This window comes from Hemiscyllium ocellatum, chromosome 22 (genome assembly GCF_020745735.1).
Source record: "Hemiscyllium ocellatum isolate sHemOce1 chromosome 22, sHemOce1.pat.X.cur, whole genome shotgun sequence".
Classification (NCBI taxonomy): Eukaryota; Metazoa; Chordata; class Chondrichthyes; order Orectolobiformes; family Hemiscylliidae; genus Hemiscyllium; species Hemiscyllium ocellatum.
In genome coordinates, this window is record NC_083422.1 from 7,176,105 (window position 1) to 7,190,211 (window position 14,107).

Consider the following 14,107-nt stretch of genomic DNA (forward strand, 5'->3'; position numbering starts at 1 on the left):
GCATACTAATCGTGGCATTAATTTTCAGTTATGGAAGTCACTGCTGCATGTGGCCAATATAGAAATGCCAACCTAAAAATGACTTGCAGTTTATTTCTAAACTCTTCTGTTTGTTAGCTAATCCTCAATTAATGCTCACCAATCCCACGAACCCTGATTTTGTAAAATATTCCCTTCAGAATTGTTCCAGCACACCACTTAGCCGATCATCTCTCCTCCAGTTGAGCATTTCACTTAGTGCCATTCTCCTGGTTTCTCTCCATAACCCTCCACATTCTTCTTTTTTAAATAACAGTAGAATTCTCTTTTAAATTCCTCAATTGAACTGCCTCCAGCACACCTTCGGCAGTGGATTCCAAACTTTAATCATTAATGTATGAGAAAAAAAAATTACATCAGCTTTGTTTCTTTTGTCAAGTAAATCTGTGCCCTCATTCTTGATCCTTTAATGAGTGAAGTAGTTTCTCCCTGTATACTCTGACCAAATCTGTCATGATTCTAAATTTGTCTATCAAATATCCTCTTGAGTCCTTTTTTTCTCCAATGAAAATAATCCCAGCTTCTCCAATCAGTCTTCATAACTGAGTTTCCTCTGTGAAACCATTCTCATGAATATTTTCTGCACTGTCTCCCATGCGTTCCTAAAGTGTTGTGGTACCAAATTGAATGCTTTTAGAGGTTGATGTCCACTACTTGTCACAAAACCTGTAGCAAGTTAGTTAATTAGATTTTCCCTTAACAAAACCATGCTGACATTCCTTAATTTGTCCCTGTTACTATTAATTTTGCGGCAAATTAGATTAGATTACTTAGTGTGGAAACAGGCCATTCGACCCAACAAGTCCACTCCGACGCGCACCCACCCACATTTACCCCTGCCCCTAACACTACGAGCAATTTAGCCAGGCCAATTCACCTGACCTGCACATTTTTGGATTGTGGGGGGGAAACCGAAGCACCCGGAGGAAACCCACGCAGACACGGGGAGAATGTGCAAACTCCACACAGACAGATGCCTGAGGCGGGAACTGAACCCAGGTCTCTGGTGCTGTGAGGCAGCAGTGCTAACCACTGTGCCACCGTGCTCTAGAATTCTTCCTTCAACGACCGCACTCATGATTTCTGAAGAAGTTTCACTTTAGCTCTGCGCGCTCTCCATAGATGCTGCCAGATCTGTCAAATTTCCCCAGCAATTTCTGTTTTTGTTTTGTATTCTCTCTCTGAGCTCCATCTCCATCTATCGCTTACTCTTCCACCATCCCCCCCCCAATTCATCTTAGGCAGGTCGGTGTGGACTTGTTGGGCCGAAGGGCCTGTTTCCACACTGTAAGTAATCCAATCTAAAACCAGAGGTCATTATGTCAGAGTAAGGAGTCACTCATTTAAGGCAGAGAGGAGGAGGAATTACTTCTGAGACTTGTGAATCTATGGAATTCTTTACCATAGAAGGTTGGGTCATTAAAACTCTATCTCAGCCTTAAATGTACTTAATGAGTAATGAATCCAGGGTTATGGGATAAGTGGAGTTGAGGTTTAACAGATCAACTATGATCTCATCGAATGGCGGAGCAGACTCAAAGGCACAGTGCCATAGTTCTGATACATCTTATGACCTTATGGTGGGTAAAAGCTTGGTTTTTAGACCATTGTATTTAATGTTATTTGATTGTTTTCAAAATTGCCATGGTCATCAATTTTGTATCCTTAATACATAACATTTTACCCTTAAAAAGCAATAAGGTAAAGTTTATGTTGCCAAGCCTCAGTCATATATAATTTAGTTATTATGTAAGTCAGGTGCAACGATCACTCTTCTTTGTTTTTCAGATGCAAAGTATTCACAGTTGCATTCAGGTCTCTGAAGACTTTGTATCACCAGAGCATTCGATGCAATCTTTCCATCTCTCACAGGAACTGAGGCACCAGTCAAAACATGAGCTAAACTATGAGGATAAACTGCAGGTATTGACTTTTTCTCAATTGAAACCAACTAGTCAAATGATTTAAATGAGAGTTAATAGAAGTATAATTTCCTTGAAAAAAGAAGACGAGTCATAATTAACGGGTCCTTTTCCAAAGTGCAGTCATCGACTTGTGGGGTATCATGGAGTCGGTGCTTGGACCCCAGCTGTTCACAGTATGTAAAATAGTTAAACGGGGAAACGAAATGTAGTGTCTCCAAGCTTAAAAATGACACAAAGTTGGTGGAAGAGTGAACTATGAGAAGGATAGTGAGACACTTTGGTGTGATTTGGACAAGTTGATTGAGTGGACAGGTGCATGCCAAATGAAGTCGAATGTGAATAAATGTGAGGTTATCCACTTTGGGAGCAAAAGCAGGAAGACATTTGATTATCCAAATAGTAAAAGATTGGAAAAGGGGAAGGTGCAGTGAGACCCGAGTGTTCTTGTATCCCAGTCACTGAAAGTAAGCATATATGTGTAGCAGGTGGTTAAAGGAGGCAAACAGTGTATGGCCTTTATAATGAGAGGATTTCAGTCCAGGAGTAGGGATACTTTTCTGCAATTGTACAGGGCGTAGGTGAGACCACACTTGGAGTATTATGTGCAGTTTTGGTCTCTTCATCTGAGGAAGTATGTTCTGGCTATGGAGGGGGGGTGCACTCAAGGTTTACCAGACTGATTCCTCTGATGGAAGGACTGGTGATGGAGTAAATGCAGGTAAGAGGTTTCCATTGTTTGGGAAGTCCAGAAAAGGATAGAATCTACAAGTGGCTTGCCACTTCGTGTGAGATGAAGATAAATCTTTTTTTGAGGGTTTTGAACCATTACAATTCTATCCCACAGATGGCTGTGGAAGCTCAATGTTTGAGTATTGCTAGATTTCTGATTGGCAGTGGTATACTGGGTTATGGGGTTGGAGTGGATACAAGGCATAGAAGTATTTGATTAGCCATGATTCTATTGAATTGTTGGCCAGGTAGCAGCCTAAATGTGGAGCCACAAGAGATGGGGATATGCTAAGTGAGTATTTTGCATCAGTGTTTACTGTGGAGAAGGACATGGAAGATGTAGAATCTGGGGAAATAGATGGTGACATCTTGAAAAATATCCATGTTACAGAGGAGGTGGTGCTGGATGTCTTGAAATGCATAAACGTGATCAATCCCCAGGACCTGATCAAGTATACCCTAGAACTCTTTGCTGAGATATTTGTATCATTGTTAGTCACAGGTGAGGTGCCAAAGGATTGAAGGGTGGCAAGGAAAAGCTAGGGAACTATAGAACAGTGAGCCTGACATCGGTGGTGGGCAAGTTGTTGGAGGGAATCCTGAGGGACAGGATGTACATGTATTTGGAAAGGCAAGGATTGATTAGGGGTAGTCAGCATGGCTTTGTGCATGGGAAATCATGTCTTATGAAATTGATTTGAGTTTTTTTGAAGAAATAATAAAAAGGATTAATGAGTGCATTGGAGTGGACGTGATCTATATGGACTTCAGTAAGTCGTTCAACGAGGTTCCTTATGGGAGACTGTTTAGCAAGGTTAGATCTCATGGAATACAGGGAGAGCTAGCCATTTTGGATACAGAATTGGCTCAAAGGTAGAAGACAGAGGGTGGTGGTGGAGGATATTGCTTTTCAGACTGGAGGGCTGTGATCAGTGGTGTGCCACAAGGATTGGTGCTGGGTCCACTACTTTTTGTAATTTATATAAGTGATTTGGATGTGAGCATGAGAGGTATGGTTAGTAAGTTTGCAGATGACACCAAAATTGGAGGTGTGGTGGACAGTGAAGAGGGTTATCTCAAATTACAATTTGATTTTGATAAATGCGAGGTGCTGCATTTTGGAAAAGCAAATCTTAGCAGGACCTAATGGTAAAGTCCTGGGGAGTGTTGCTGAACAAAGAGACCTTGGAGTGCAGGTTCTTAGTTCCTTGAAAGTAGAATCACAGGTAGATAGTATAGTGAAGGAGGTGTTTGGTATGCTTTCCTTTATTGGTCAGAGTATTGACTACAGGAGTTGGGAGGTCATGTTGCAGCTGTACAGGACATTGGTTAGGCCACTTTTAGAATATTGCTTACAATTCTGCTCTCCTTCCTATCGGAACGATGTTGTGAAACGTGGAACAGTTCAGAAAAGATTTACAAAGATGTTGCAAGGTTTGACCTATAGAGAGAGGCTGAATAGGCTGGGGCTATTTTCCCTGAAGCATTGGAGGCTGAGGGGTGACCTTATAGAGGTTTATAAAATTATGAGGGACATGGATAGACCTTAAATAAATACGTCTTTTCCCTGGATGGGTGAGTCCAGAACTAGCGGGCATAAATTCAGGGTGAGAGGGGAAAGATATAAAAGAGACCTAGGGGACAGCTTTTTCATGCAGAGGGTGGTGCGTGTATGGAATGAGCTGCCAAAGGAAGTGGTGGAGGCTGGTACAATGGCAGCATTTGAAAGGCATTGGATGGGTATATGAATAGGAAGGATTTAAAGGGAAATGGACCAAATGCTAGCAAATGGAACTAGATTAGGTTAGGATATAGAATATTATAGCGCAGTACAGGCTGTTGCGCTGACTTGTGAAACCAATCTAAAGCCCATCTAACCTACAGTATTCAATTTTCATCTATATGTCTATCCAATGACCATTTAAATGCTCTTAAAGTTGGCAAGTCTACTGCTGTTGCAGGCAGGCTATTCCACACCCGTACCACTCTGAGTAAGGAAACTACCTCTGACATCTGTCCTATATCTATCAACCCTCAATTTAAAGCTATGCCCCCCTCTCATGCTAGCCATCACCATTCAAAAAGGCTCCTGCTGTTCACCCTATCTAACCCTCTGATTATCTTATATGTCTCAATTAAGTCATCTCTCAATTATCATCTCTCTCACGAAAACAGCCTCAAGACCTTCCCTCCATACCAGGCAACATCCTAGTAAATCTCTTCTGAACCCTTTCCAAAGCTTCCATATCCTTCCTATACTGCAGTGATCAGAACTGTATGCAATACTCCAAGTGTGGCCGCACCAGAGTTTTGTACAGCTGCAGCATAACCTCATGGTTTCAAAACTCAATCCCTCTACTAATAAAAGCTAAAACACCATTTGCCTTCTTAACAGTCCTATCAACTTGGGTGGCAACTTTCAGGGATCTATGCACATGAACACTGAGATTTCTCTGTTCATCTACACTACCAAGAATCTTGGTACTCTGCATTCCTGTTGCTCCTTCAAAGTGAATCACCTTATACTTTTTCCCCATTAAACTCCATTTGCCACCTTTCAGTCCAGCTCTGCAGCTTATCTATGTCCCTCTGTAACCTACAACATCCTTCTCCACTATCCACAACTCTACTAACCTTAGTATCATCTGCAAATTTACTAACCCACCCTTCTTCGCCCTCATCTAGGTCATTTATAAAAATGACAAACAGCAGTAGACCCAAAATAGATCCTTGTGGCACACTACTAGTAACTGAACTCCAGGATGAACATTTCCCATTAACCACCACCCTCTGTCTTCTTTCAACTAGCCAATTTCTGATCCAAACCATTAAATCATCCTGAATCCCATGCTTCTGTATTTTGTGCAGTAGCCTACCATGGGAAACCTTATCAAATGCCTTACTGAAATCCACATACACCACATCAACTGCTTTATCCTCATCCATCTGTTTGGACACCCTCTCAAAGAACTTGATAAGGTTTGTGAGGCATGACCTACCCTTCACAAAACCAGGTTGACTACACGTAATCAAATTATTCCTTTCTAGATGATGATAAATCCTCTCTCTTATAACCTTTTCCAACACTTTACCCACAACTGAAGTAAGGCTCACTGGTCTATAATTACCAGGGTTGTCTCTACTCCCCTTCTTGAACAAGGGGACAACATTTGCAATCGTCCAGTCTTCTGGCACTATTCTTGTAGATAATGATAACAAAGGCTCAGCAGTCTCCTCCCTGGCTTCCCAGAGAATCCTAGGATAAATCCCATCTGGCCCAAAGGTTATTAACACCTCCTCCTTGTGAACCTCAATCCAGTCTAGTCTAGTAGCCTGTATCTCTGTATTCTCCTCGACAACATTTTCTTTTTCCAGTGTGAATACTGACAAAAAATATTCATATTGCACTTCCTCTATCTCCACGCACAAATTCCCACAACTATCCTTGATTGGCCCTAATCTTACTCTATTCATTCTTCTATTCCTGATATACCTGGTTTTCCATGATCCCCCTATCCACGAATGACTTCGCATGTCCTTCCTGGCTCTCCTTAACTCTTTTTCTTCAGCCTTTCCTGGCTAACCTGTAACTCTTAAGTGCCCTCTTAACCTGTAACTGAGCATTCACGTCTCATCCTAAGATCAGCCTTCTTCATCCTTGTGATGAGATATTCAACTTCCTTAGTAAACCATGGTTCCTGTGCTCAACAACTTCCTCCCGGTACATACTTATCAAGGACCCGCAGTAGCTGTTCCTAGAATAAGCTCCATATTTCAATTGTGCCCATCCACTGCAGTTTCCTTCCCCATCTTATGCACCCTATGTGGTCAGCATGGACAAGTTGGACCAAAGGGTCTGTTTCCATGCTGTACATCTGTGACTCTGAATAGCTTTCTCCTATTCCTATGTTCCACTAACAAGGTAATCTCTGACTACTGGCTCTTTTGCCACTAGAAAAGTTTTTATTCTTAAACGCCTCTGTCATTCTATTTTAAAAAAACTTATGATCTTGGGAGAACAAATCAGCTTCTCTTTCCATTTGACGAAAGTCCCTCACCCTGTTCAGGTCAATTGATTCTGCACCCTCTTAAAGGAGACAGGTGCTCTTTGCTCTGCCTCTCCTATCCTTTGTGCTACTCCTTTTCTTGCTCCTCATGATGCTGTCTCCATTATTCCATTACCTCCCTTGCTCTGTTCCCACGCATGATACATTTCTTTGCACTGCTCCCCTTCCTACCCCACCTCTGGCATTGCTCCTTCTCAATCCTGATGCCATGCCCTTCCTTGGTATTGTACTTCTGCAGTGCATAGGAAAGGACAGCTGCGAGTCTCCTCCCTCTACTTTTCTCTCGGATCCTCTCCACTCTCTATTTACTGGATGATTGTCTTAGGTAATATCTGCTGAACCTTCCAGATTCAACCTACATAGGTAGCCATGATTTGGAGATGGTGGTGTTGGACTGGGGTATACAAAGTTAAAAATCACACAACACCAGATTAGTCGAACAGGTTTAATTGGAAGCACACTAGCTTTCGGAGCGCCGCTCCTTCATCAGGTGATAGTGGAGGGCTCGATCGTAACACACAGAATTTATAGCAAAAATTTACAGTGTGATGTAACTGAAATTAATCAGTTTTTCAATGTATAATTTCAGTTACATCACGCTATAGTCCTGTTGGACTATAACCTGGTGTTGTGTGATTTTTAACTTTGTACATAGGTAACATTCTTTCTACACTTTCCACCCCTGCCATTCCAAACACTGATCATACAAGGAGAATGATGGGATCCTTCATTTTAAAAAAAACTTTAACAATTGCTATGTAAAATGTGTTGGAAATGGATTTCCCTCTTCATCCACTTCAGGAACAGTCAGTGCTCTGTACTGATGTACTAGAAAGCTCAAAAGGTACTTGTTCACATTATTAGATGTTCCAGTATCCTGTCATCTTTCCATTAATTTTTTTTTAACCTGAAATAATCCACAGGATTATCTGTTTATGAAATTACAGTTCAGTGTTTTATGGTTGTGAATTCCATCTCCTCAATCTCCTTTCAGAACTGAAGTTAAAGTTTTTTTCAACTTCATTTCCTTTAATTACTTGAGGTTAGTCTTGTGTCCTTCTGTTCACAGCCTCCAAACAGTGTGTGCAATTAAAGAATGTATTTTCAGCAGGATATCCTGCACCTTGTACTCTCCTGATTCTGCATACAGCTCAATACTTGGTTTTGCTTAGTGCTACGCTCATCTTTTCCAGTTCCCTTTCAACATGTCCTTTAACTTATTCACCCCCTTCATTAATGCATCAGTGGTCTGGCCAATATGTAACCTTCAAAATGAGGCAATGGCCCATTGATGTTATTGCTGGACTATTAATCCAGAAACACCAGTGATGTTCTGGGGACCCAGGTTCAAATCTCACCATAGCAAATGGTGGAATTTGAATTCTGTAAAAATCTGGAATTAAAAGATCTATGATGACCATTATCAATTACCAGGAAAACCTGTCTGACTCACTTGTGGAAGCAAACAGCCATCCCTACCTGGTCAGGATGACGTGACTTCAGACCCACAACAATGTGATCGCTGTTAACTGCCCTCTGGATTAGACAATAAATGCTGGTCCAGCCAACATAAAACAAACTGAATATTTGGTCATTTGCATATAGCAATCCAATTGACTGAAATTCAGCTGTGATGATTCTTTGATAACAACAATAACTGGACTTTCTAAGTACTTCAGTCGAGTAAGGTTTTGAGCTGTTCTAGTATAACTTTCTTTTTTCCTTTCAAGTGCATCTTTTTCTCCATTGCGTATAATGCCATGGTTTGAAATTTAGCTGTTGTATGTCCAAGTTGGAAATATTATCCAGCTCTTTACTGCCAATGATAGTGGTGCTTGGTAAAGGCTAAATGCTATTAGTTTTATACAATTTTAACTCAATTTCAGTGTGTCAGGAATAGAATTGAAAAGTGTGGTGCTGGAAAAGCGCAGCAGGCCAGGCAGAATAGTTTCCTGAAGAAGGGTTTATGCCCGAAACGTCGATTCTCCTGCTCCTCAGATGCTGCCTGATCTGCTGCGCTTTTCCAACACCACACTTTTCAACTCTGTGGTCTCCAGCATCTGCAGTCCTCATTTTCTCCTGTCAGGAATAGAGTCATGCACCAGTTCATATGCTGTATTGCCATCTGTTAGCAGTAAAATGTTACATGAATTAAAACTCATCCTGACATACACTCTCCCCACTTTTTCCAGCTGTGTTACAGGATTTTTGCTATAACTTATTGTGAAATGTGGAATATGTGCTTGTTTTCAGTTTATTACAATTTCTTTGTCAACTAATCTAATTTGAGCTTTTATGATTCAGTTGCACTACTATAATCCACCAAATTGTATAAAGCCCCAAATTTTTAACAGCCTTGTTTTCTACTGCTTTTAATATAAAATTACATTAGTTATTACTCTGAATCACATCATTTGCAGTTTTTTCAGTTTTTATTTATTACTAATCCTGTTTACTGTAACAGTTTTTCTAATCTCTGCATTTCCTTTCAGGTAAAAAACATAATATACCATTCAGTTAAAGATGCTGTGGGAACCCTGAGAACGCAAGAAGAAAAGATGTTGAATACATCACAGAATGCTTAATGTTTTTTGTAGTTTTCTGACTTTATATGATCCTTTGTTTTAAAAAGATACATCAGCAGTGCCAAGCAAATTTGTTTTTGTGGTTAACAACCATGTTGTGGCTACTGTAACAAATTGGCCAATGCGTCAAAATTAATATACAGGAAACTAGCACTGTGCTGTTCCATGTATTATATTGTACATTTTTTTAAAAAATGAAAATGTATTTATTTTTGGACAAAGTGTTACAGAATTTTATGCTGTATTGTAGATCTAATGTAAACATGATTTGTACAGTTTTAGTTTGCTAAAATGGATATTTTTCACTACATTGAGACAGTTACTGTGAGAAGGCAGATGCGATTATTAGCTATGCCTAATTTTTTTAATTGCTGAATCGCACAGCTATCCATGTCATATCTTAAAATACTGCCAAATAAGATACGTTCTGAAGTTCTTTACAATATAAATTGACTGGATACGTATACTACACACATCAGCCTTTTTTAAGTATTCATTGTAAAATTAAAGCAATTACAGAGCTGTAATTTATTCAAAAAGTTGTCTTGTTAGATTTGTTATGGTGAACTTTTGCAAGCAAAATGACTTATTACCAAGAAAGTTGATATTCTGTGTAAATACATATAAATATATACATTCAATTATGTATTTTTTTAAAACATAGCTTGCTTCAGTTTGTTCAAGTACGAGTGTTACATGCTTTGTACGTTTAAATTTAAAGGGGTTTTACATTTTCCAATAAAAGCGTTTTATCAAATATGAGTTTACATACTTTGTGGTATTGATGAAGTTATACAGTATTTGAATCTGCTCAGTCATTCTGGATATTAAGAAAATCCTTTACATGCAATTAATTCACTTCAGGGTTTGCTCATTGTGAGAAACAGAACTCACTCACAAATCAGCCTGAGACAAAGCCTTACAAGTACCGGACGCTTCTGCAATCAAGCAGAAATGGGTGCGAAAACAGAGCATGTTAGCATTCTTGTTCAGTTTATAAGTTGCGGAATCACGCCTCCCTTTTCCCATCCTATCATAAGCCGATTACCTCACTTGTCTTTTCCTCTAGTTATTTTCTTATCTGGCCATCCTGCTGTCCTTGTATGTCTGCATTCTTTGTTCCTAGTTTGTTACAACTTGTTCTTTATCCAGTTTCTCTTATCATTCTATAAGCTTCATTGTGAAATGCCCCTGCTGCTTCTTTTTGTGGTCAACTACAACACTTTAAAGTTATTTCATAGCTTAAAACTATTTTCTTTAAAAGACCCTCTATATTCATTAAAGTCTTAGCCTTAAGTATGCTACATGCTACAAGAATTCCGCGATCATTTGTTTAATGTTCCCCACCTACCTGCAGAAACTACATTTCTAACCTCCCACACTCATTACACAATACAGTTGATTCTGCTATGATGCATGTTTCTTCAATGCGATTGAAGAATTTAGACCAATATTTGCAGAACGGGAACTTTCCTTACCTGTGTATAATACAGGATCGCACGGGAACAGAACTGTTGCGTTTTCAGACCAGACTGTACTGAAAAGATGCTAAAACAGTTGAGTTACTTTCAGATTGAATATTTATATCTGCATGTCTAGAATTTTCTTCCATATTTCTAGTTGTACACCTTTGTTTGGATTATATTACTTTGCAATGTGTTATGGATCAGGCCAGACCCCCTCAAAATATTTTTAAAAGGTAGCCTAGCCCCTAACTACTATTCATTTTAAAAGCAGATGTGATGCAGCTGGTCAAACCATTCAGCTTTAAGCAAACAATGTATTTAAACACTCCAGTTGAAACAAACAAAACAGAACTTAGAATAATTTTACTTGAAAACCCAACTGACTCGCTATAGCAACTTAACTAAGCAACTGTTCCAATTCCTGCAACATCCCTTAAACACACTCCTTGGAAAAAGGTAAATTAAAACACAGGTTCCTACAGGCAGGAGCAAACAACTTCCAACGAGATTTCAGAAAGAAAGTCCGTCAGGAACCATCCAATGAAGCTTGGAACCTGTCTGCACTGCAAGCAGCTTCTCACTGTTACAACTAAACCAAGCTGAAAAACCCTGAACTGGGATAACTGACCACTCCCCTATTGTTAAACTAGACCTTTACCCAGACATTTCGGCACCTCTGCCTTTAGGACCTCTCTTGAAACCAAGGACAAAATAACCTTGTTATAGGGGCAGTATCATCATACCATCCTGCCCCCTTAAAAATAATGAATCATCAATATACAAAGAAGGCTTCAATTTAAAACATGTTAGGCTTACCCTAATAGTACACTACAATACATAAACATTGCATTGACTGTAACCATGCAAACACACGCCACTGCATCCTACTCTGATCTGTTTATTCCTGCCATCGATTGCCATCATTTAAGTTTCGACAATGCGTCAGCAATTAAGTTTTCTCGTCCTGTGACGTACAATTTTCAAATTAATGGCTGTAATAATCATCTCCATCTAAACAGTCTGAATTTTTTGTCCTTAATACATTCAAGGTTTTTAGAGAAATTTATGATCAGTATATCGGATTGACTCAGCCATATTACTGGCAACATAAACATAACACCAACACCAAGCTCAAAGTCTCCTTCTCAATTATCGAATATTTCTGTTGACGAATGTTCAATTTCCTAGAGAAATATCTGATCAGTCTTTCTATCGTCTTCAGGTAAAAGTACAGCACTAACATCCACATCACTTGCATCAATAGCCACCTTTGCTAATTAGGTGTGACTAATATAGGGGCAGTGGTTAACGTAGCTTTCAGGTTGTCACATGCCTTCTGACAGTTTGCCATCCACAGAAATTTCCTGCATTTCTTTTTAATAATTCAGTGAGTGGAGCAGCCACACTGCTAAAATTCAGTACAAATTTCTGATAAAACCCACTCAATCCCAGAAATCGTACCACTGCTCTCTCTGTCAAGGTGTGGAGGATCCAGTGTTAGACTGTGGTGGACAAAGGTAAAGAACACACACCGGGTTAACTAGGGCTTCTAAATAAACCGATTGGACTGTAACCTGGTATGTGATTTTTAACTCTTCGTCACTGGTATGGGAAACTCCACAATAACCTTTGTTTTCACATTCTGTGGGGCCATCTTTCTATGTCTGATAACATGGCTCAGGAACATGATTTGGACATTGACTTCAGAAGGCAGGCTTGGTGATTAGCCTGGCTAAGAGTGAATTCAATGGAATAATTCTGATAAATGCCACAAATGTACCTTCCACGTGTGACAATAAGTCACTAGGTTATCAATGTATACCACACAGTTGGGTAATCCAGAAATGACTTTATTGATTAGTCTTTGAAATGATTTAAATTGATATAGTCCATTCGGCTTTTGAAAAGCCAAAATTGTCTTCAGTTCTTTTGGATAAAGGTGCCTGCCAGTATCCTCTAAATAAGTCCAATTTACAAATATAAGTCGGACCTTTTCAACGCAGTCTTCCAAACGTGGAATCGGATATGAATCAGACTTTGTAACTGCATTGACTTTCCAATAGTCCACACATAACTATTGGGTACCATCTGGTTTAGGCACCATTGCTGTGGGTGAGCTCCAGTCACTGCCCACACATGTCTTGAAGCATGCATTCAATATCTTTTTCTACCTATGCCAACTTTTGAGGGTTGAGTTTATAAGGATGTTGCTTAATTGGAACAGTATTTCCTGTGTCTACATCATACATAATTAGGTTAGTATTTCCCAGCTTATTCCCACACATTTTCCCCACGTGATAGCAATAATTCTTTCTGGTCATTTTGATTTTCCTTTGGAAGGTAACTCAATAATTTATCCCAATTTTTGACAACTTCTCATTCTCCATTTTAATTTGAGGAATGCCTTATCAAATGGTTCACCTCACTCAAGGTAAAGTCCACTAAACCTTGCTTTTAAAGATTCACGTATCACTGGAAGTAACACTAGCACTATCTACATGAGCAAAATTGCAAGGTTTTGATTTCTTGTTTGCTTCCTGTTTCATCATATGCAGTGGTAAATTTAAATGTGATCTAGCCAACTCCCCCTCCCCGCCCCATTTAACTGTTCCCTCAAATTTGATCATAGTCCACATATGTGGTCTGAGTTCTGACTCACCAATTTTTCTTCAATAAATTTTAGTGGTCCTCTCACTTCATGCCAAAAATCTAATTCAAATATTCAAATGGACTGAATTTGAGCAATTCATTTGGTGCATCTCTAATGGCAAAAAGTATAAACAAAACTCCTTTATCCCAATTATCTGATAGTCCTTAACGTGGTCTTTAATGTCTGATGCAACCATTCTAAATGCTCCCTGTGATTTTGGATGGTATACAGTGGATTTGAATTGTTTTAATCCTAAACTGTCCATAACTTCCTTAAATAATTTTGATGTAAAATTTGACATGTGATCTGATTGTATCTCTGTGGATAGTCCATATCTAGTGAAAAATTTGAATAACTTCTACAGTCCTTTTTGCTGTAATATTACATAATGGAATGGCCTTAGGAAATCCAGTGGATACCTCCATTATCGTCCAAAAAATACTGATTGCCATTTTTTAGTTTTAGGTAGGGGTCCTATGCAACCAATTAAGATCCTTGTAAATGGTTTCTCAAATGTAGGAATTGGTATTAAAGGTGCATGTTTTATTACTGCCTGCGGTCTATCAATTACATGTATGACATGTCTGGTAAAATTCAATCACATCCTTGTGCAATCCCAGCTAGTAAAAATGTTTTTGCATTTTAG

The 14,107-nt window shown here is 39.3% G+C and overlaps 1 protein-coding gene across 5 annotated transcripts in view; it reads left to right on the top strand.

The window, feature by feature from the left end:
* jmjd1cb (jumonji domain containing 1Cb) overlaps positions 1-10,045 on the top strand; it is a 407,377-nt gene extending 397,332 nt beyond the window's left edge. For all 5 annotated transcript variants that reach the window (XM_060841851.1, XM_060841852.1, XM_060841855.1 and 2 more), the window contains 2 exons: positions 1,828-1,962; positions 9,253-10,045. In XM_060841851.1, the coding sequence (XP_060697834.1) occupies positions 1,828-1,962; positions 9,253-9,345 (228 nt within the window). In that variant the 3' untranslated portion in view covers positions 9,346-10,045. The remainder of the gene's footprint in view (positions 1-1,827; positions 1,963-9,252) is intronic.
* Positions 10,046-14,107: the final 4,062 nt, after the last annotated feature.